Here is a 24,787-nt window from a genome sequence, read left to right as displayed (position 1 = left end):
ATCACATTTCCCTTGTTTGCTTATAAGAATGTCATGCAGAACTATGTCAAAAGACTTACTAAAATCAAGGTATATCATGTCTACTGCTTCCTTCTATCCACTAGGTCAGTAATCCTATCAAAGAATGAAATTAAATTGGTTTGGCATGATTTGTCCTTGACAAATCCATGCTGACTACTCCTTATAACCTGGTTATCCTTCAGGTGCTTACCAATTGATTGTTTAATAATTTGCTCCGTATCTTTTCAGGTATTGAAGTTAGGCTAACTAGTCTATAATTCCCAGGCTGTTCCTTGTCCCCCTTTTTAAAGCTAGATACTATGTTTACCCGTCTCCAGTCTTCTGGGACCTCTCCCATTCTCAAAGATAATTGTTACTGGCTCAGAGATTGCTTCAGCTAGTTCCTTAAGTACACTCAGGACAAATTTTTTGGTGGCCTCAGAGTGTGGCCACCAACTCTTGATGGTGACCGCTTTCACTTTTCCCTAAAATACTTAATTAGCTTTAGAAAAAAAATAAATATGGACATGTCCAAATCATTGTAACTTATTTATTGCTAGCTAATAAGCCTGTTGTGAAAAGTGATATGATGCAAGTATCACTTTTCACAGCAGACTTACTCAGCAAGCCTTTACTCGGCAAGCCTGGGGACAAATTAAGCCCTGGATGGGGGGAGGATGGCCGAGGCAGGCAGCAGGGGGCTGCAGCCTGAAGCCCTGTGGCCAGAGGATGGAGCCCAAAGCTGCGCAGCCAGGAGCTCAGGGCTGGAGCCCGAAGCCCCACGGCCAGAGCCTACCCCACTGCAACCTCAGGACTGAAGTGCAAACTGCTCTTGGGAAATTGGGGAACTCACCGGGCCGCCTGCTTCTCCAATGTTGTGTCCCAGGTGTCTAGGGAGGGGGACCCCTGCTGGTGGCGCATCTAGGACAGGGGTTCTCAAACTGGGGGTTGGGACTTCTCAGGGGGTTGTGAGATTATTACATGGGGGGGTTGTGAGCTGTCAGCCTCCACCCCAAACCCCGCTTTGCTTCCAGCATTTATAATGGTGTTAAATATATTAAAAACACTTTTTAATATATTTAATTTATAAGGGGGGGTTGCACTCTGAGGCTTGCTATGTGAAAGAGTCACCAGTACAAAAGTTTGAGAACCACTGATCTAGGAGCACTAGAGAGGCGAAGGGGCTGCTGCTTTGCTCCCCCGCAACAGTCCGGGGGGCTGTAGCCGCAAGAAAAGCCCCTGGTGGCTGCATGTGGCCACAGTAGCAGTATTTGAGAAACACTGCCTTAGGATGAATTTCATCAGATTCGGCATATCTAAATATTCTTTAACCTGTTCTTTCCCTATTTTGGCTTGCATTCCTTCCCCCTTGTTGGCATATGCGATTGGTGCCGTCCCATAGCGGGGGGCATAAGTTAAAGGGGAGGACATGCGACTACCCCACGTATCTCCTCCCTGCCCCGCCCCCAGCCCGGGGCATTGTGCTCTCCCTACCCCCTCCCGGTCCTACATTACCTGCTGGGGAGTAAGGAGGGCCTCTGTCCTCCTGCTGCACTGGCTTCCCCCTCCCCACCACCTGTATTCAGTTTCTCTCCCTGGCAGCCAAGCCCAGGCAGGATGGAGCTGTTCCTGGTCACCGCTCTGTACAGCATAGCCAGCTGCCTGGGGAGGGGTGTCCGCAGCAGCCTGTTTCCTGCCTGGGCTCGCTCGGCTTTCAGGGACGGGGTTGTGTGTGCCAGGAAGGAGAGGGGGAGGGCTCTGGCTGGCTCGGCCACTGTCCTCAGAAGCTGAGCCTGGGCGGGAGGCAGCCTGCTACAACTGCAGCCAGGTGCTGTCCCAGGCGGCTGGAAGAGGCTGTGGCCTGGCCCTGCCCCTTCCGGGATGGCTGCTGGGGGGGCATTTGATCCTGCATTCCCTCCCCCCCCCCCATGCATCACCTCCATTTGTGAGTATTAGTGGTGTTGAGTATCTGGTCATCATTAACCTTTTAGTGAAGACTGATGCAAAATAGGCATTAAGCACCTCAGCTTTCTTGATATCATCAGTAATTAGCTTTCGTTCACCACTAACTTAAGGACCTTTCCTTTGTCTTTCTCTTGCTCCTAGTGTATTTAAAGAACCTCTGCTGATTGCCTTTCGTGTCACTCATTTTGTGGCTTTGCCTTTCTGATTTTGTCCCTACATACTTGTGCTGTTCTTTTGTACACCATCAGTTTTACCATGTCTCAACTTTTTGTAGGATTCTTTTTTGATTTTTCAGGTCTTTAAAGAGCTTCTAATTCAACCTGCTTTAATCAGGTCTTTATTTACAGGTTTCATGCTCAATAGCACCATCATTCTGTAGGAAATGTGCCCAGTTCTAAAGCACCTAGCCTATAAGTCCAGCCTTTAAAAGATAGTCTACAGTAACGCCTCACTTAAAGTCATCCCGGTTAAAGTTGTTTCATTGCTGATCAATTAGGGAACATGCTCGTTTAAAGTTGTGCAAAGCTCCCTTCTAACATCGTTTGGCAGCTGCCTGCTTTGTCCGCTATTTGCAGGAAGAGCAGTCTGGTGGAGCTAGCTGGTGGGTGGTTGGAACCAGGGTGGACTGACAGCCCCCCTATTAGCTCTCCACTCCCCTAAGTTCCCTGTGCAGCAGATGCCCAACAGGCTAGCAGTTGCAGCTGTCCCTCCCCCCACTGCCATGTGCTGCTCCTGCCCTCTGCCTTGGAGCTGCTCCCCGAGACTCCTGCTTGCTGTGGGGGGGGGGGGAGGAAGAGGAGGGCTAATGTCAGGGTGTCCCCCTCCCCCTGCTCCTGCACCCCACTTACCCCATCTTCCATAGAGCAGGCGGGACACATGACAGAGGGAGCTTCCAGGCAGCTGCAGCTGTGGTCTGGTCTCAGCTTGCTGATCTAATTAACAAGGCAGTGTACTTCTGACCCCACTCTTCATATTTAAAGGGGAAATGAGCCTCTCTCCCTCACACATACACACATGGTGTGTGTCTGTTTCTGTCTGCCCTCCCTCCTTTCCTGCTGCCTTGTACGGTGGAGTGTGAGAGTTAACCTTTGAGGGCTCAACCAATTGCTAGTTCATCATTTAGCAGTAAGGCATTCCCTGGAAATATCCCACCCTCTGACTACTCCACCTCAACCAAGCTTCACAATCATCATCACTGTGTACCAGTATTAAATTGTTTGTTTAAAACTTATACTGTGTGTCTATATATATCTATATAGTGTTTTGTCTAGTGAAAAAAAATTCCTTGGAACCTAACCCCTCATTTACATTAATTCTTATTGGGAAATTGGATTTGCTTAACATCGTTTTGCTTAAAGACGCATTTTTCAGGAACATAACTACAACGTTAAGTGAGGAGTTAGATTATTTTTTCAAAATACAGCATCAACATTTACCTTGTTGAACAAGGTAGCTGAAGGAGTTAATCATCAAAATGTTCAGTATGTTTTAAATTTGTGGACATCTTGTCAGAATAATTTTCTCTGTTTAATGTAAACTGCAGTTACGCTAGTCTGAGTTTTTTGGATTCTTAACCTCTAATTTTGAGCTGCCTAATGCACTCTTTCAAATGGAGTGTCTCATCTTTCTTCTAAATAATCCCTTTCCATTTCCTGCTTTTCCTGTTGCTATTGATGGCTCTAATATCTCAGGTTCAGAGTCTCATCTAAACTTCTCTTTGCTTCTCACTCACAAACATCCAGTTGCTCGGAGAATCTTGTCACTGCTTTAATATCAAAACCTACCCTCTCTTTGCTATCTCCACAACTCAAATCCTTAGTCAACTTTTTCTGTGGTCTTTCCACTTCTTGCCTCTTCTCTAGTCTATCCAAAATGCTGCAGCTGAACTCCTCTGCTCCTCTGAATGCTGGAATTCCCTTTAGCTTCTAGTCTGTTTTGGGGTTGAAGTGAGTCAAATGTTGGTATGCAGAGCTATCACTTCTTAGTTCCCCCTTCATTTCTACAGAATTTAATCTTTCATTTTAAAAAATGAAACAATAGGTTTCATAGTCTTCATGTCTGCAACAAACTTTTCAACTGTAAGTCAATTAAATGCCATCAAACTTTGTTAACACAGAACTAACAAAGTGCTCAGTGGTGCCTCTTGCCCTTCCAGAATGCAGAGAGCTGCTCAAATGTAAAGCTCTGAAAACCAGCAAAGGCAGAGTTGAAGCATATGCGACCCCTGCAACACAACTTTAACTCTGCCCTTTGGAGCTGGCAATAGCTTTGGAAGTGGTTCAGTGAGGTTGGTGCTATAATAAGTAGACATGAAGCACTGTGACAAGGTGTCATTGTTTACATTACATTCCAGATTAAAATTGCAGCATTTATTTGCTTTGCACTCTTGCTGCATTCACTCTTGGGTGTAACTATCATAAATGGTGGCAGGATTAGTTAGAGCAGGTTGGAAGATTTGTCACTGTGAGGAGAAGTGCACCTGTTACTTTAGGGCTCAACTATGCCTCACTTTAGCAGTGAGTTCTGTAGTTTGTTAGTAGTGGTTCATAGCAATTGTCTTGTCATGGAGAGTGTCAGCAATGTGGTGGCATTACATGGTCTCTGGGACTTAGCGTGGGATAGGTGTACCCAATGTCTTGCAAGTGATTCTCAGGACGTTGAGGGAAATGTTTAGAAAGTCTGGGGTGGTTCATGTGGAGTAAGCTCGGTATTTGACTTTTAGAGTTTAGAAACTCCTGTTTGCTATGTCTGACCTAAACCAGAGTTTTGTCTTATCAAAGTGAAGGTGATAGACTCTGGGAATAGAGCAATGTAGGACAGTGTTCTGTTCTCAATAGCACTCTCCCTTACAATGTGGTATTGGCATGCTGGGACAACATTGCTTTGTTCATTGGTTTCTACAGGTTTAAGAGACTCCCATTCTGGGAGGGCACCAGGCAGCATTGGGCAACTATAACTTGGCATTAATGACGTTTTTGGGGGTTAATTTCCTTGTGTGTGGGTGTTTTTTTTTTTTTTTTTTTTTTTTTTTTTTTAATAAATAATTTGTCAATATCCCAATAGCATCTCACCCTCTACTGTGTTTGGCTCCTTGGCAATGACTATGATGACCCCAGAATGCATTGGTTGCATGTTAATCCCTTAACTGCCCCTGCATCTTCTCCTGTCTAGTCTCTGCTTGACTAGGCCAGCTGAGTTCTCTCTCCTCAGCTCACCTCCCTATACAGAGGCAGGCGTTGACATGAGACCCACAGTTTGAGGAGCTGCAGAGAGGATGCTGGGACTAGGATGGAGTCAGTGGGTATGCTTTTTGAAGTGGTGGACAGGTATAGGGAGCATGGATATGAGAGATTTGGAGGGCAGACAGAAGCCCTCAGCATCCTCCACTGCACTGTTTGACCCCCTTCCTCTTCTCCTTGCACTCTCCTGCTGTTACCTCCCCTTTCTTCATGGAAGCAGCAGCACGGGCAGGAAGGGGAAGCCTGGTGTCCCTTTCCACCATCCTTATCCTGCCTACAGAAGTGGGGGAGTTCTGGATTCTTTCATCTCATTGGGTAGCAGCTTAAGGAAGGGGACCCCTTTGAACCGCCTCCCTTGGTCTGGTGGACAGTTGAGGGAGAAGCTGTGACAGATGTAGGGTATTTGTGAATGAGAGTTGCAGTGCCACAGATGTGCCACTTCCCTTGCCCGCCCCCCGAATGTGTCCTTGAATGGGAAGTTGCACAACTTTTCCCATTTCTAGTTCTTGACTTTTGAGCTCCCAGAAAGCAAAGATCCCTTTTGAGAGCAGTCCCTCATTCATCATGGAATCATAGGAAAATCTATGTTTTTGGAAATCCAAAGCTCTGCTAATCAAGCTGGGTTTTGAAAGTGTCAGAATGATCTGTTACATGTAGTCATTGTTTAGGGGTGTGCTGGCCCCTCAGTAGCAGTGCCAGAGCACAGCCCTAAGGGGCATAGGATTGGAGTCCCTGGCCTGCAGTGATCCAACACCACCTCACACACACTTCCCTCTCACTGCTCTGACCCCTACCACAGCCTCTGCACCAAAAAAGCGAAAAAAAAATGTGAATATTATAAGCAGCTCATGTTAGGAGGGCTGTGTATCAGGAACCCCTCAACCAAATGACCCAGCAACTTGCTTTCCTTTGGTCACACTCAGTTGCATTGTTCAGGGAAGTGTTTAAGGACCAGGATTGTTACTTTAATCAATTTCCTTGATAGGGCTTCTAAAATAAAATCTGTCTGCGTGGGGATTTTAGAGTTCCTTAAAATATTGTACTTAAACCAGAAAACTTGGTCTTGGGGCCAAACTTCCAAAAGGAATCCCAGAAGAATGCAGACAGGAAAGTTGAGAACACCCTTTCTCTGAAAAATGCCTAGAATAGGACTCAAAGGGGCAGTACATGGATGGATGGTGGTTGAGGTTCAGTGACCACAGCATGTCACCTTGAGCCCCAGCTTCTGTGATAAGACTGTCTGCAAATCCTCTGGTTTTCATAGAACTTAGTGTTGCTGCATATGCTCGTTTCATTTCATTTGGTTCATCAGTTTAGGTCATGACCTGAATTTCTAAATGTAACCCTTTAAATATTATTTGGTGATAATAATGAAAATGTTTAGTGGGTGCTGTGCACAGAGAAATCCTGAGTGACTAAGATCAGTTTGAAGATGATTAGAGCCTAATAGTTTGAGTCCCAGTTGTGTGCAAAAACAAAACCAGGTGATTTTGCAAATGGCTGACTTCTAAGGGAGGGGGGGTGTTGTGTCTTAGGAATCCCTTGTTTAAATTTGGACCAATAATCCTACCCCACACTGCCATGAGCCACCCCAAATGTCAGGACAATGCAAGCTGACATACGGATTTCAGAGGCTTAGAATAGTTGTCTTCTGAAACATAGTTGACTCTCAATCTTAATTATGGCAAAAGCTGCCACTCCTGTATGGCAGAACAGCGCTGTGTTACAAAGTCTGAAGGTAAATACAGGCAATACCACTGAGTGTCCCATTCATTTCCACAGGGTGTTTACTGTGAAGCTTCAGTTTTACTATTTGCATTATAGAAAGGCTTACAGGCTCCAGCTAAGGGCTTGTCTATATAAGAGATGTCTATATGAGGTATTTCCAGTTATACTAGTATAAACTATTATGGTTATACCCAGGGCTTAAATTCTCAAGAGTATTTACCAGAGCTTCCCCTCTTCTCTCCCCCCCGCCCCCAAACTTACCAGATAGACAAAAAGCTACTGGAGGAGGCTCCACAGCTGTGTCAAGTTGTCTTCATACTTTTTTTCTTCTCCGACTTTGATCCTGAGATCAGTTGCAATGTGTCTTCCTTTCCTGACCCAGGATCTCAGATATGGCTCAGCATTGAACATTGTGAGAGACAGTCCTACCAAGCTAATGAAAAGTAGTGTTGATATGGTCTGCACTTTCAGAGATGACCACAAAGGAATCATGATTATGCTCATGTGCGAGAAACCCCATTCACTTGATGTTATCGATAGATATTGATGAACTTTACAAGAGATTTTACAGGAGCTGGCATTGCCTTCTGGTTACTGTACTTTTACTCTCTGAACCCACACATACCGCTCTCTCATCCAGTTGCAACCTATAGCAGAGAGCCTGGACTTCACCTTCTCCATGGAGTATGTCAGCATCCTGCGGCTAGTTCCTAGGATATAGAAATTTGACATCAGCAGCAAGTTGCTCATCCGTTTTGTCTGAGCCTATGCTGCAAACTTCTGTAGAATTGGGATTGGCTGATTGATGTGATGCCTTGAAATTCCATCACAGCTTCAGCTTTTCACTCAAGCCTCTCTTGCTCCCCTGGTGCTTGCACTCTCTGCTCAAAAACACGAATCTGCCTCCAATTTTTGTCTTTTGCAGTTTAGATGTTGATTTCCATGGACTGTAGCTCAAGTGACAGTTCTACTAACTCTTGTAGAGTGTCAGAAAATATGCCCAGGTTGAGTACAAATTATGTAGATGTCAGGTGTTTCTGGAGTCTGCTGAGCATGTCTTTTTTCCCCCCCCCCCTCCACCCCCTTTTACTTTGTGCTTCTGCTGACTGCCCTAAGTGAAGAAAGAGACTCATTCTTCCAAACCGCTTTCAGTGCATGGCTACTTGATGCAACCCATCATGTTCCCAGAACAGGCTCAATTTTCCAGACTTCTACATGCAAAGTTGCTGCACGTTCTTGAAGTTCCTTTGCCCTTTTAGGGAAGGCATGGTACAGAGTACAGTTTGTCCATAAACACTTTAAAGTGGTTGACTCCATGAATATCCTGCATGGTGATGTGAACAGAGAGTTCCAATCGGTGGGCAGAGCAGTGCAAGACAATTTGGGAAAACGCAGCTGTATCAGAGTAGCCACTCTGCTTTTCTGACCTAGCATGACTGCAGCTCCATCACAAGCAAGAGCCACCAAGTGCTCCTTTAGGTAAGCCTCTGTGAATCCCATTGCATCCAATTTTTGTAGCAAGATTCTGACAATGATCGCGGCATCAGTGGCTGGAAGTTCAATGAGGTCAACAAAACCTGTTCCCAGGCTGCTCCATCTCCTCCGTTGCAAACTATATGTAGAGGCTAAGAGTGGAAGCCTGGCTCTAAGTAGTTGACTCATCAATCATTACTGCGATTTTGCACTTACAAGATATTTTTAAATATTTTTTTCTTCATTTTCTCCACAATGTGCTGCTGTACGCTAGTGCAGGTGACATTTGAGTAGAGAATTTGCCCCATAATTAGTCTGTTTAACTTCTGCAGATCAATTTGTTTCAGAATTACAGGAGGGACAATTTTGTTTCACCAGTTTCTACACAGTATGGATTATTTTGCACGTTGGTTCAATATGTTGTGACTGCCCTTGCACTTGACATGCTATCTATTTATCTTTCTCTGCCTCACTGTCAATACATTCTGTGGCTTTGTGACTGAGACTTTGAGGAAAAAGATACATGAGCACAGAGACTTCATTTGTTTTCGTTTGCTGTCCCCATAGCTTGAAATATAAAAATTAGCCCAATCTTCAAGCCATGATCTCTGCTGATAGCTCTGAGAAACTGTACTTTTGTGCAGATAGTGTCACCCATTTAACCTTTTTTCTAACATTTACTCATGGGTTTACCCCTCCCCCCATCTTTCTCTTGGTTGTCTGATCAACACAGCGGTATGTCACTCCCGCCACATTACTATTCATCATAGTGTTGTTCTTGCTTGTTAGGGATGCTCTGCGCTGCTGCTTCATCCTGATGAACAACAGTGCCACTAACTTCCCCACTCCTCCTAATCAGTTTCCTCTTGTGAAAAAAATAGTGCATTTATTTTTTTGACTCATGTTGGAAAATTGAGTACAGGAACTCCTCGCTTTAAGTCGTCCCAGTTAACATTGTTTCGTTGTTACGTTTCTGATCAATTAGGGAACATGCTCATTAAAGTTGTGCAATGCTTAACTCTTGCATTGTTTGGCTGCCTGCTTTCTCCACAGCTGGCAGCCTCCCTACGCCCAGCGCCTCCTGCCCGCCGGCAGACCCCGCAGATCAGTGCCTTCCCTTGCCGTCTGCCCGCGGCTATCAGATGGCTTGTGGTGTTGAGGGGGGAGGAGCGAGGACTCGGCACACAGGCTCCTCCTGCCTCCCCAATGCCACAAGCCAGCTGATTGCCCTGGGCAGGAGGCAGGGGGAGGAAGGGAGGAGCCTGCGTGCCGAGTCCTCGCTCCTCCCTCCTCCCTCCTGCCCCCTAAACACCGTAAGCCAGCTGATTGCCCCAGGCAGGGGGGAGGAGCGAGGACTTGGTGTGCAGGCTCCCCCTCCCTCCCCTGCCGCCTGCCGGTGGCAGCTGGCTTGCAGCGTTTAGAAGGGAGGGGAGGAGCGAGGATGCAGAGGGGGTGGGGGGGGGGGGAAGAGGCAGGTCAAGGATGGGGGCTTGGGGGAAAGGGGGGAGTGGGCGGGCTGAAGATTGAGGCCCTCTCTCTCTCCCCTTCACCCCCCCTCCCCCCGCCCCTGGTGCTTGCAGAGTAGGGGAAGCTGCCACTGCTGCGCAATGTGCTTCTCCTAGCCTACAGCACCTTCGGCCTCCTTGCCTGCCTCATCTCCAGTGCCACTGGGCTGTGCCTGTGTAGGGTAAGGCAGGGGCACCTCCCAACTATAGTAGCGTACTGTATGTACAGTATGTCTGTAAACACACAGCATGTGCACACTACTCCCCCCTCCCCAGCGTAGTATTAAATTGCTTATTTAAAATTGTTTAAAATGGATATGCCATTTGTCTGGCAAAAAAACCACACTCCTGCCGCGCGCCGCCCCCCATTTACATTACTTCTTATGGGGAAATTGGATTTGCTTAACATCATTTCACTTAGTCGCATTTTTCAGGAACATAACTACGTTGAGGAGTTACTGTACTGTGCATAGAAATTAACCACACATGCAAATCAGATGTGATTACCCACTGACTTTTTTGCCCTCATTGATTATGTCAGAAAGGCGTGGTTGTTTACATTCTGTCAGCAGCCCATATCTGTGGTCTGCCAGCCTACAAAGGGCTCTGCTGCTCTCCATATACAGTGTGGAACTGTTAATTTGTCATAATTACCAAGGAAATAAATTGCACAGTACTCATGAAAATTGTCACATAATTTTTATTAAAGCTGTATTTTATATTGTTTACACCAGGGGTTCTCAACTTTTTTCTTTTTGAGCCTCTCCGTCCCCCACCCCAACATGCTATTAAAAACTCCTGGGCCTACTGGGGTTGGGGTGGCCTCCGGGTTTCAGTTGCTGGGCTGGAGGAAAAGGGGGCCAAGGGCTTCTGCCCTGTGGTGGGACTCTAGGCTTCAGCTGTGGGGCAGCGGGGCTCTGGGCTTCTGCCCCACGGACCCCTGAAACTGGCTCATGGACCCCAAGAGGGCTGCGGCTTTCTGGTTGAGAAGCGCTGGTTTACGCCACACTGCATCAGGCTGGAGTCAAGGTTTGAAAATATTTACTGGAGCTGCACTCTGAACAGTCTGGCTGATTATACCAGTATAGACTTAAACTGAAAAAAAGCCAGTCTTATTCCAGAATAACTTAAACTGCTTCTGAAAGGACATAATTTAAACCAGAAAAGGCACACTGTTTTATACCAGAGTAAGTGTGTCTACTCAAGCAGTTATACTGGCATAACTTCAGTGGTTTAAATGTACACCCTACTTTGTACCAGTATAACTTTTCTGGGTAGACAAGTCCTCAGACTTGGGCCACATTGTGCTAAGTACCATAGATTGTTCCTGTCATGAAGAGTTTAAGGTCTAAACAAGGCAGAAAAAGGGTAGCAGAAGGTGATGGCTTAAAAATGTCATGTTAGATCATTAATATATAGAAACCACCCACTTACTTCCACAATTTGTTTGTGGTTGCAGTGCTATTAGTTGCTGGTCATTTTAATAAAAATACTTGGCTTCTCTGGGATTGCAGGTAGAGCTTTGTTACAATACCACCACTGTTTCCTACCCCAGCTCTTCACTATCAATGGCTCATGTAATTTTTTCTTACATATTTTTCCTGCTACTCCCCTTTCTCCTGAAACACACTTTTTTTTGTTCCTCCATCTGTGTTCCTGTTCTTTGCTTCACTGCTTTATGCTTTTTTTCCCCCCAAGCTGCTTCCAATAGTTGGAGCTGGTTTCCCACCTATCTGATAGGTTACCCATTTCAGATACCTTCTTAGAACCCACTTACTTCATGAATCCTTCATTTGCTGGCCTCCTGCCCAGTTATTACTGGAACTGTTAATGTCTTGTTTCGTCTGTCAGTAGTAGCTCAAAAAGTAGGGGCGATGATTTCTTCTGTCTTGTCAATTGCCATGTACATCTACAGACTATATGAACATTTAATAACTTGTTACACATTTGTTGCAGAAAGAATTTATAGATTTTATTTCACTGTAATACGCATTCATGAAACAAGCTTCTTAATGTACTGCTTACCTAACCTTAACAGAGTGGTTTTGTTTTTTGTTTTTTCTCTTCCTAGCTATAAATTGTAGCGTTTCCCTCTTCTCAATCCAGCTTCTGTTGGTACTGATTACTTGCATGTATAGCTAAAGTCTGTCTTGTTCTGTTAAGTGATTGGTGTTTTAATGATGTAGCATGCATGTTTGAATGATATAGCATGGCGCGATACATCTTAATCTTTCAAAAGTAGATGATTATTCTTTCAGTTTTCAAACAGGTAATAAAAATCATTTTCACGCCCAGGTTCTAAATTGCAGAAAATAAACCGGAGTGCTTATTAATTCTGTTTTAATGGCTTACAAAGGCCAAATTATTTTCCTAGCACTGGTGTATTCATGTTACACACGGATTAAAACAGATAAGAGTACAAGGAAGCACTTTAGTATGATCAACTTTTTTGGGAGACTTCTTTGGCATTGGCAAACAAAAAGCAGTAGAGTTCAGGAAATGAACATCTCTGTAGTCTTGCATACAACATTGTAATTTCTGAGTTTGAATAATTTTGTTAAACTTATTTCTCATTCAGGGACATCATGATAACCTATTTTGAACCTTCCATCTCGTTTGAAGGACTGTGTAATAAGGTTCGAGACCTGTGCTTCTTTGACAATGAACAGCTCTTCACTATGAAATGGATTGATGAAGAAGGTAAAGTGACATCAAGTAGTTTTGTCTTGTGGAAATTTAGATCTCCATCCTTCTCCTCCTACATAAATTAAGAAGATGTAACTGAGTTCAGAAGACAACCAGTCATCCCTTTCCTCTGTAAACTTATTTTCTTAATGAAAGTATTTATTTAAAAAACATCCATTATGGTGGCATCTGGATTCTATACTAAATAATTGGTTCCAAACAAAAAACATAATAACCTTAAATTCATAGCCAACACTAGGATCAAATATTGCAGAACCTACCCACCCTCCCTTCCTCCGACCCTAGTCTTAAACTATGGAAATGGTCTTAAGCATTTTATCCACAATGTCAATGTAACATTCAAATCCTGTTGAAGTCAAAGAAGAGACACCCCCCGCCCCATTGTTTTCTGTGAGCTGTCTATCAGACCCTTTGACTCAAAACCTTATTTCTTCAGGGGAGAAGAGTGGTGCTGTAGAATGAAGGAACAGTAGTAACAGTTCAGCGCACAAATCTTTCTGAGGAGCAGACTTGTAGAGCAGTAATATACCTCTACCATTATACTGATGTGGAAACTTTGTTATGAGTGCTGCTTCCATGCTAGGGACGGATACTAGTGACTATGACTACAAATAATTTTCTCTTCTTTTTTTAAAGAGAAACGGACTCTGTGCACAAATATCTACAGCTGTATGTACAAACTAGATAGATGATATTTCCATTTTGAAGAGAGGGCCTGAAAAACCTTCCCCTTCTCCCCCTTCCCCCACCCAAAAATGTGCAAAGCGAATAGTTTAACGTCTGCATATAAGGAATTTACTTAGAACTTAATTTTTGTACTCAATCTGAATTGTAATATTGGTATTTTCTGCCAACGGTCTTTATCCCTATCCTAAGTTAGAGAAGGGTGAAAAATTGGGCTTATTAATGGTACTGTGGTTAGGTTGAAATCTTTTAGTTTCATATGTTATGTACTTTAGTACATATAAGGTGGGATTTTTCAAAAGCGTTCAGCATTGGCCTGACCACTGACTTCACTGGGAGCAAAGTTCGTCCATGCTGATTGCTTTTGAAAATCTCATCCATGTGTACTAAGTATAGCTCTTCAGTATACATTGTTTGCCTGCCTGCCAAAGAGAATCCTTAGTCATGTTAGTTTTCCTAGAAACTTGTAATTTAGTTTATTGCACAAAAATTCCTTTCCCAAAGCTTTTTAAAAAAACCTTCAATACAGCTTATTTATACTAGTATGTAAACTGACAGCTTATAATGCACACGCTTTTACTTTCAATTATGTTAGACTAAATTATTCATGCTTGTTGGGAATAGAATACAGGCATTATGGTGTTTAATAAGCAGTGAAACTATGGCTTAAAACTACCTGTTGAGTAAACAGTTTTATTGGAGTCACACACACTTACGCGATTTTTTTCCTTTTGTTGTTTGTTACTAGGTCTAATTTTTTTAGCTCTTGTAAAATAAAAAGCTTGATGCATTGTAACTTCTATTTTTTTACACAGGAAGCTAGACCTACCTTAGTTCCTAAATGAGGAATTCAAAATTTCTAAAGGGTTTATGAATGCATACTGTTATACAATTCATTACTTCCAACTTTCTTTGAATGCATACAAAACAGCAAATGTTGACGTTACTCCTGAAAGGATACTTGCTGCTTATTCCCTGTAAAATCCATCTCCTTTTTTTTGTTGTTTTTTTTCCTCCCTTCATGGCTTTGTTCATATGTGCTCTTATGATATTTCCTCTACTTATTTAATAGCACTTAATTGAATAATCTGCCATGATTCTTAGTGTTGGGAGCACACAGCTGAAATCTGTAGGTCATGTCAGAGCGAGCATAATTTTTTTCAGAAAAATTTACTCACTGTTAATGCTCTATTAGTCTCTCACTCTAGACCTTGGGTGTATACGAGCGGATGGGTGACCTATTTATGTTGTGGTGCAATAAGTCATTATGCCCTTTCGTGAATGAACATTTTTATTGTTCCCTTTAGAGTTTAAAGGAAAGACTGTGTGTGAATGTGGTGGAGAGGACAGCACGTTGTATTTCGTTGGCACCTAGAGAAAGCTTAGTACAGGTTCCTAGAATGAAACCTCTATCTCAAGCATTATAGGCATTAAATCTCCTTAGAGATATTTAATAGCATCTGCCCATTCTCTTTTTGTATTTTTGAAACCTGTGCCACAGTTCTCTGTTCCTGTTTGGTGGTAGAAAAACTGGTTTGGTTGATGTTGCAACACCATTGAATAAAAATAGTTGCTCCTTTTTAAGCCTCTGGAGCACATGCATTTATGCAGAGAGTGGGTAGTTCCATGTCCCACAGAGGAACTAATTTCTCACATTGAATGTAGTGAGACGTGACAAAATCTGGCTTTAAAGAGCCTATAAATTATTTTAGTCTTGACGGATCATAGCTTGCAGGAAAGAGGAAGTTTAAGCTCTCTGTTTTAACACTTGCTGCCAAAACATTTTAGTAGGTGATCACTAACAACAAAAATTGCAAAGTGTAGGGACATTAAATGCCATATCAGTGATAAAATATAGTCAAATCCACATTTTCTGTAGGTAAGTGTAAGGCAAAAAATGGTCAGGTCAGTTATGTCTTGCAGTGAATGATTTATGCCCTTTCTGTTCTCTTACAATAGCTAATTAGTCCCTGTACAATTGTGTTAACATTTGTATTACTGATTTGCCTATGACATTGCATTCTCATACATTTGAAGAAACTAGTCATGTTAGTAATATGAAGTTTATATAGCTTTTCTAAACTTCAAAGCGTTTTAAAAATGTTAACTGATCTTCACAATGTTCTTGAGAGTTAGATCAATATTGTCCAAATTTCTCAAATGTGGAATCTGAGAGAGAGAGCGCCTGTAACTTGCCTATAGTTCAGAAACAAATCTGTCAGAACCAAGACCAGAACTCGGGAGCTCCTGGCTCAGAGTCCTGTACTTGGCCTATCTAACTTCATTTCTCCCATAGTGTTAGGCCTTAGTTATAAGAGAGTTTCAATAGTTTAACTTAAGATGTTGGATTAGTCACACTTGTGCAAACCTCTATGTGGGCTCTTATTTCTTTAAGAGAAAGCTAAATCAGAATAAGCCATCTCTGTACATAAATAAGAGTGTGCACACAGATATTTGCACCAGGGTAAGTAATCTATCACTTTTAGTTAAACCAGTGAAACTTTACCATGTAGACAAGGCCTTAAATTGGTTCTAAGTGCTGGTATGTGATGATTTTTCCTTTTCAAAGATTTAGAAAAGGCTGCCTTTATTAAGAATAAACCTCATTCAGCTGTGATTCATGCTGCAAAAGTTAGGGCAAATAGTCCCTTGTGGGCAAAGGGAGGGTGAACAACTACACATTTATCATCCTTCAGATTTTGGGTTTAAGACTATCATTCATTTTATATCTTCATCCAGGTTAATCTGAGGAAAGTACTAGAGTATTAGCAGCCTGGTTTTTTTTTTTTCACTTTAAGATTTTGTGTCTGATAGAAAGGATGGAGAAAATATAAAGGCAAAGTGAACCCAGTTTTAACATTGTGCATTTATGAAATATTAGAATGTGTGTAATCTTGAGCAAAATCTTATTAATCTTGTGGTGAAATAGTACATACTCAAGCTTGTGAACCCCCAAACCACTCAATATTTGAGAGCTTTAGTGTGCCTGCCTCTTACTGGGCATCCCTTTTGAGGCTGAGGCAGCCCTGATTCTGATGGAAGTTGGAAATAGTTCAATCTGGGGGAGGAAAAAGACACCAATTTGTTGAAGAATGATCTAGAGATAGCAGACAGCCTTCCTATGGGATTCATAGCTCCCTTGAAAGTAATGCTGTGCTACAGGTACAATAATCTTTTCTAGCATTGTAGACACCAGATGTATGTGCAAGAACTACATGATGTTTAAGAAAGAAACTCAGGGTTTGTCTACACAGTGCCAGTACTGTTTGAAATATGACCACATCAGTGCGCACTAGGGAACTTTTAGTGCACACCAGCAGGGCCCACATGTACAGTTAGTGCATGACACACTAGTGCACACTGAAGTTTACATCCCAGTTGGTACACACTAATGCACAGTGTAGACAAGCTCTCAGATCTGTAGCTCACATTTAGTCCTACCCAGTCTGAATGGGTGTGATGACAGGTCATGTGTGTACAGACTTGTAAGTCAAAATAGTTACTGTGAAAATAGGTCTTAAATTCTTATTTATCCTGGAGGGAGTTCAGATGCTGTGTCTGGAATATGAGTCTTTCAGAATGACTGTTGAAATATTAATATTAGAGGCTAATATTAATCTGGATACTAGCATAAATATTCATAGTATTACTATGATTTGAAATTAAGTGTCGTTAGTCTTGGGAAGACTCCATAACAGTGCTGTATTCTAAAATTGAATTGATCCTTTTTTTAGGAGACCCATGCACAGTTTCTTCTCAGCTGGAGTTAGAGGAAGCCTTTCGGTTGTATGAACTAAACAAGGATTCAGAGCTTCTAATTCATGGTAGGATAGAACTTTGTCTTTCTCCTTACACGCATGGGCCAGTACATATTCTTTTCTATATACGGTGGTATTTTATGGCCTCTCTCATAATCTGAATACTGAGGATCCTTCTCTATTTTGCACTTTTCTCCATCTCAAACATCAAAGCCTCATATGGCATTCAATGGCCTTGTGGCAAAAAACTGCCCCAAACTCCCATTGTAGTATGTCGGCACTTCCTTAATTGAGGGATACATACTTCTCATTGTACTACATTAAATACACAAAAATGGAAGATGGAGGGTCTGATCATCACTACTGCTTACCTGTTTATATTCACAGGAGACTGAGATGTATATCATGCAACGTCCTAACATATGTTTCCTGTTCAGTGCTTTAGAGGAGGGGTTGTATTATTAGGAAAAACAAATTTCCCTTAGCTCCGTTCACAATCCCAAACTAGCTTTTTGTTAAACTTTAAATTCTTCAGAAAGTGACAGGTCACACAAGAAATGGTGTGACCTATGTGCCACAGAGTATTTGGCCCCTGCTTCAATGAAAGGTGAGACAGCCCCAAAGTTCAATGCCAGTCTGCTTGGAAGGAGGGGAAAATATCTTCACAGTCCTGGATTTGGGAATCTATTTATTTCTGTGCACATGAGCAAGAATCATAACTTCTAACTCCAGTCATACTTGGTTATTACTGTTGTCCTAATTACTGTTTCTATTTTCTGTTTTGTTTTTCAAGATTCCTAAAATGATGGATCTTTCTATCATTCTAGGACAGAATTCCTAATGCTAATCATCTTCACTATGTGACGGCATGAGGGGGGAGGGAAAATTCCATGTACTCAATGTAGTATCTGGTATTCACTTCTGAGAGTGTCTATAGGACAAGAAGTAATGGGCTTAATCTGCAGCAAGGGAGATTTTGGTTAGCTATTAGGAAATTGCAAACTGTAAGTGCAGTTTAAGCTCTGGAATAGGCTTCTGGGGAGGTTGTGGAATCCCCATCATTAACGGTTTTTAAGGATCTTTCAGGGATGGTCTACATTTAATTAGTCCTGCCTGAATGCAAACAGATGGACTTCTCAGGATCCCTTCTAGTTTCCACTTAGTTCAAATAGATTACCCAAGTCTTTGCATACATGGTGACATACTGCAATACAGTGGCTCTCAACCTTTCCAGACTACTTACCTTTCCAGCGCACACTTACTGAAAAATTGCTTACTTTCTCATTTTTATCATATACTTATAAAATCAATTGGCATATAAATATTGTACTTACATTTCAGTATATAGAGCAGTATAAACAAGTTATCTGTATGAAATTTTAGTTTGTACTGACTTCGCTAGTGCTTCTTATGTAGCCTGTTGTAAAACTAGGCAAATATCTAGATGAGATGGCATACCCCCAGGAGTACACTTATCCCTGGTTGAGAACCACTGCTGTAATATGCTTTCCCTTCTACCTTGACTCCACTTCAGTTGTGACAGGCTGAAGTGATTAAACTAGCACCATGTCTAACTCTGCTCAGTGGTCTACACTAGTGCTTCCTCTGTTACTATTTCCAGTGTAGAGTCCCAGGTGCTCGGCAAACTGAGAAAAGTACTAGTGTAGGCAAGACCATAAATGCCTGGTTATTAAAACACCATAACGTGGGGTATTTATGGTTGAGGTTCCCAAACGCGGGTCCGTCGCCTCTGGGTGGTCTGTAGAGAGCTGGCTGGTTACATGGTGCTGGCTTCTCAGTTTCTGTTGCTCAGTTACCTTATTTGACATATAAAAAATACACTAAACAATTTCCTAATGTTACTTTGCCACGTAGGCAACTGCTGTAGCTGCCACATGGACACTACAACTAAAAATGAGTTGAGAAGTAGCCATTGAAATCTGTTACAATGTAGTTCATCTTATAGAAAAAGTTTGGAAAGTCTGATCTATAGATCTGGTAGCAATACAGCCTCTTCTGATGAGTACTTGAAGCCAGTTTTTGTGTCCATGATAATACCAGAAGAACAAACTTGCATTAATCATTCATGTTCTTGTGAGGGAGGTATCCCCCATTTTACATGAGGAAATGACGCCAGAATGGTGGTTACTTGCCAAAGGTCACGGAAGAAGTCAGGATAGTCTCAGAGTGTGGAAGTTCCTGGCTCCAATTCTTTGCTTAAGTCTAGTCTCTAGCATAGCAAGAGGTCTGCAGTGGACTAATTCAGTACCGGGTGGCTTACGGAATGCAGGAGACCTCTCAGGCAGTTGTTTAAAAGAGCCTTCTTCAAGGAACCTCATTGGCTGTACGCCATGGATCTTACATTGACCTTGACATCTACTTTCTTCCCAGATGATGCAAGTACTTTTTGTTACTGTTGTATATCTTGAAAATGTATCTTTATATCTGAAGTAAAAGATTAATCTGGAGCATTACTGTTTACCTTACAGTGTTCCCTTGTGTACCAGAAAGGCCTGGCATGCCTTGTCCAGGGGAAGATAGTAAGTAGGCATTTTTGTAAAAGAAATACTTTCTGTAAATGGTCATTGCATGGATATCCAATAACACAAGCTGAACCGATTAAAATAGTAGCTTTTTGTTTTTCCTCTTGATAAGCTTTGATCTAGAACCTATCTAAGAAATTGAAACTGAAATGTGGCTATTACTCTTCTCGACAGGCTGTCCGGTTTTCCCCAAGGGTGAATAGCCATGATGACTAACAGTGCTGTCCAATTAGCTTTGCCCTTATTAGCTGAAATGGCCAAAAATCAAACTACATTTCAGGCACCTTTCAGGCCCTCTCCCATTGCTGTCTTTCCATGGACTCTGAAAATTGTATATGGTGCTGAAAATGCTTTACAATTCAATGAAATGGTGGAAGAGGGAGTTACTGTTACCTCTTAAATTATACTCTTGGGAATTCCTAGTCATGCCAATTGAAATTACTATTTCTATTAAGATTGGATTAGCCCAGATAACTTTTGAATGGATTATGCAGCTCGGGGTAGCAGGGGCTTTCCTTCCCCATGCTCCCCAATATATTTGATTTTACAATGGTTTGCATTCAGCCGTTGCTCTTAAATTAAGGTTGCAAACCTGCCCATTCATTATTGGATGTGGTCCCACCAGGTCAGGCTTGTCATGTTCATAAGGCAGTGTGAGGAGTCTTGCAGTGTTGCTATGGTGACATACCTCTTCTCTGACACCACAGAAAGCAAGTCTCCCAGAGATTGGGACTTTCCCACACATTCCTACACAGGTTACAGAAAACTAGGAGTTTCCTGTATTTTTGCAGTTAGCTTCCTGTGCTGGGAAACACTCTTGAGAACCAATTCAAACCTTTACAACAGAAGTAAACCCACTTGACACAAGTTGCGTGTTTTCATCCAGCATGAACTGGTTCAAATTTTTGTGCTGGAAGGCACATTGAGTTAATATTCAACAGAGGGTCCTGTGGCACCTTTAAGACTAACAGAAGTATTGGAGCATAAGCTTTCGTGGGTGAATGCCCACTTCATCAGACGCAAGTGTTGCTTTTTACAGATTCAGACTAACACAGCTACCCCTCTGATACTTGAGTTAATATTGTAGGTCCTGCTGCACTCAAAGTTGAGCTGTGTTTTGTCACTCCTGGATAAGCATTTACCTCATTTGTAACCACTCATGCCTCTTTGTATTGCTTGCTCCATACCATGACAACTTTCTTTTACATGTCTGCTTCTCTTGGACAGCTACCATTTTGCTGGTTGAATATTTGTGGTCCTCGTCAGCAGTAATGAAGTGTCGTGTTTTTGTCTTCCTGGGTACAGCAGTGGTTGTCAATTTATAGACTCAATTCAGCTGCTGCTCTTGAAATTTGAGGTCGTTACCCAACTGTTGCTAACTAGTTAGTTCTCTACTAGCCCTTAAGAAAAGCCTCAGCTTTAACTTGGGTGCTTAAAGCTATAAAAAGGCATGCTATTGGTACAAATTTTGTATAGAAAAGTAGCTATATTTTTAGCTATCAAGATATCAACACTACATTTGTTAGCATGGTATCTGAGTCCCTGATAGATTGAAACACATTTAAAATTATTTGATTTGCTTGACTATACACATGGAGAGTAAGTGTGACACAGTCAGTTTTTTAAAAACTGGCATTGCCAAACCATAAGTGGGTTTGAAAAACAACTTAAGATGCAGTTCTGTGTGGTTCAGTGTTAATCCATTGAGTTCCTAATGTGGTACTGCCAGTGCAAAATGCATTGTGTGTTGGCAGCTGTGGGCCTAAAGTATCAGGGGATTATAGTGCAGCAAAGCAAGTGTAAATCAAGGCAATCCTCTTTATTCTTTCAATTTAAATAAAATAGTTGCTTTTTTATTCAAATATTTGTAATACCTGGACAATCTCCCTTCTCTTGCTCAGTCTTGAAGGCTTTTAGACAATAGCAATTATTTGTAATTACCATCAATGTTTGGGGGTTTTGATTGGTGGGGGCAGCACTCACCTCAGTGAAGAGGTTTTAGAGTCTCAAACTGTAGTTTCTGTTCATGGCAAGACATTCCCATTGACATCAAATTCTGCTGGAGTGGAGAATTACAGGATTGGGCCCTTTATTTGTAAATTAGTGTGTATAAAGTGCCTATGAATATGGTGTAATGTTCACACTTGCATGGATATAATTGTATTTTACTTATCTTAGAATCCATTTATCGTCGTGGTGCCCGGCGGTGGCGGAAGCTCTATTGTGCAAATGGTCATACTTTCCAAGCGAAGCGATTTAACAGGGTAAGACTTTCCGTGGGTAGTTGAATGCAATGTTTAGTTGTACTATTACTGCCTCCAAAGATTAAAATGTAGATTGTCTAGAGAAAATGGACTTTGCCCTCAGTATATCAAATAAGGTGGTTCCATTTATATAAGTTCTGATAACCAGACTGTATACTGAAGTAACTCAAGTTTGTGTCTAGCTTCAACACCTCTCCTTTGTCTATAGTATAAGTAGTTTTTTTTAACGTAATCTATAGCATTTGGTCTTTTGATAACCCTGTGCTTTCAGTAAAATTTGCCACTTGGGCTATTTAAATGTTACGCACTTAAATAGGTAAATTATAACCCAAATTCACTGATTATTTTTTTTTAATCCAAAGCACGCCAAAAGAACTACTACTTATATCAACAGTACATAACACTGATATTATTTTTAATTTTGTTTGCAGAGGTTAGATGCCAGCACTGATTTTAAATGGCTGTGAGCTGGCAGAGCACTCTGGGTACTGAGCTCCCAATAGGCATTGTCAGTGTTTTGAGCTCTAGGAACAAACAAGTTTGAGTCACTTGTGTTACAGGGAGTTCTCTTTTTATGGTTTCCCAATAAGAACTGAGGTGTTCAGCCAGCCTCCATATGCTGAAGTAGGAGCAATCAGAAGTAACAAGCATGTATTTGTCATATTAACTGTAAGAAATTAGGTACTTTTTTGGTACTTTTTTCAGATTTGTTTAAAACATGTAACGGTGTAAGAGAATCTGCAATGTGTAATGAGTAGTATTTGTATAATACAGGTCCATACACAATATATCTTCTCCACCTTCACCACTGGACTCATTAAAAACCTGTCATTAAAAACATGGAATTTCTCTCCAACTCTCTCCTTGACCCTCTCCAAATCTGGTTTCTGCTCTTCATTCCACTGAAGCAGCTCTTTCCAAAGTCTCTTGAGTGACCTCTAACTAGCCTCCTCTATGGTGGTTTGTCTCCAGTTGATTTGTTAGCGTCATTTTGTGGACTGCCCAAAGCTCAGTCTTTGAGGCCCTCCTACAAACACCTCTAAGTGTATTGAAACTGCTGCTTTATGTTAATAGTTTTATTGCTACCTTGTGCTCCTCCTCTATTATATCCATTTTACTCCTGGGAGAATTCTTCACCAAAAAAAACCACCTCTGCGCACAATATTTTAAAATTCTGCATATTTTGTTTGTCAAAATAACACACTATAATTATGCTAGTGACCAGTATTTTTGAAATAAATTACCAAAATAATTGAAAACAAGTATGTCTGTAATAATACAGACAACAAAAAAACAGTCAAAAAACATTTCCTGAATTCTCACTAGGCATATTAATACAGAACTTTGAGTAGTAATTCATTTAAACTGCAATACAGAAATGTATTTCCTGCACCCCTCAAAAGCAGTGCAAAGGGAGTCAAGGATAATGAGGGCTCCGGCTTGGGGTGTGGTCTCTGGGGTGGGGCCGGAGATGAGGGGTTCAGGGTGTAGGAGGGGGTTAGGGGTTGGGGCCAAGTGGTTTGGAGTGTGGGAGAGGGCTCCAGGCTAGGGCCCTGATTGGGGTTTGTGTTCTACTGCAGAAGTTCTCAACCTTTTTGTTAGTCCCCCTCTTCTCCCCGCCCCCCCCCCCCCCCCCACATGCTATAAAAACGCCACTTCCCATCTGTGTCGCAACTATTTTTTTCTGCATATAAATGCCAGCGCCGGTGTTAGGGGGTAGCAAGCAGGGCAATTGTCCGGAGCCCCATGCCACAGGGGCCCCCATGAAGCTACATGGCTTAGGCTTCAGCCCTGGGTGCAGGGCTCAGGGTCCCGGGCTTCAGCCCCATGCAGTGGGGCTTAGGCTTTCTGTCCTGGGCCCCAGCAAGTCTAATGCTGGCCCTGCTTGGCAGACCCCCTGAAATCTGCTCGTGCCCCCCACCCCCCTACGGGGGCCTGGACTCTTGGTTGAGAACCACTGTTCTACTGTAATATAAACAATGAAAATGCTGCTGGTTGCTTTCCTGTTTTTAGTGTTGATTTTTAATCTGAATTTTGTTGATTTTTGTCCTCTTAGCGAGCTCATTGTGCCATCTGCACTGACCGAATTTGGGGTCTGGGGCGTCAGGGATATAAATGTATCAACTGTAAACTCCTTGTTCACAAGAAGTGCCACAAACTTGTCAACATTGAATGTGGCCGCCACGCACTACAACCAGTAAGTGAAATTGTTATCTAGTAACTATTCTGAAACAAAACTTTATAGCATAGTGGAATGGTAACGAGGGCAATGGTCCCCAAACTCTGCAATGCTGAGGACCTCAGTGGCAATTGGACAGGAGCCTGATACTGGCACCCAACTTGCATATCTATATATCAAAAATAAATGTACATCCCTGCCTGTTGCTTGTATCTGTATCTTAATTGATGCTATTTACTACTTGTATAATGCTCTACATCTTCAAAATGCCATGGGGGAGGGCGGGAAATGGTTCCTCACATATCACTGAGTGGGGAAAGTATAGCTCCCATTTTACAGATGGGAAATTCTGAGGCACAGACGTTGCAGTTTGGCCAAAGCCACACAGCGAGTCAACTATGCTTAGCCCATTATATCATGATAACTTGGATTACCTGTCAGACATCATCAAAATATTTCAGATCAGTTTGTCTTCACCCTGCTATTAAAAAGGAGACAACTAAAGCCACATCTTAAGAATTCAATAGGCTGTATTTTGGGCATCCCTGAACTAGTCAAATGACTAGTAAGGCCATTTGAACTTTTCTTTCTTTCCCATTCCCACTGCTGTATTTTTCTCTAGTAAAGTGGGTTGCTATTTCAGTATATGTCTGAAGTATGAATACATCTAGATCTATGTAGAATAGGTCCCAAGTAGTTGCCGCCGCCTTGCTTTTCTGATGTAAATTTTTTTGTAGTGAGGA

At 42.2% G+C, this 24,787-nt stretch overlaps 1 protein-coding gene across 2 annotated transcripts in view; it reads left to right on the top strand.

Moving 5' to 3' along the window:
* The window catches only part of PRKCI (protein kinase C iota), a 55,718-nt gene that overhangs the window by 7,495 nt on the left and 23,436 nt on the right, over positions 1–24,787 (top strand). For both annotated transcript variants that reach the window (XM_005299245.5, XM_042853758.2), the window contains exons 2-6: positions 12,489–12,610; positions 17,035–17,124; positions 19,548–19,598; positions 21,780–21,865; positions 23,922–24,062. In XM_005299245.5, coding sequence (XP_005299302.1) covers positions 12,489–12,610; positions 17,035–17,124; positions 19,548–19,598; positions 21,780–21,865; positions 23,922–24,062 — 490 coding nt within the window. The remainder of the gene's footprint in view (positions 1–12,488; positions 12,611–17,034; positions 17,125–19,547; positions 19,599–21,779; positions 21,866–23,921; positions 24,063–24,787) is intronic.

This window comes from Chrysemys picta, chromosome 9, assembly GCF_011386835.1.
Source record: "Chrysemys picta bellii isolate R12L10 chromosome 9, ASM1138683v2, whole genome shotgun sequence".
NCBI classification, from domain to species: domain Eukaryota; kingdom Metazoa; phylum Chordata; order Testudines; family Emydidae; genus Chrysemys; species Chrysemys picta.
The sequence above is the reverse complement of the archived record's forward strand: the minus strand, read 5'-3'. Positions and strand labels throughout refer to the sequence as shown.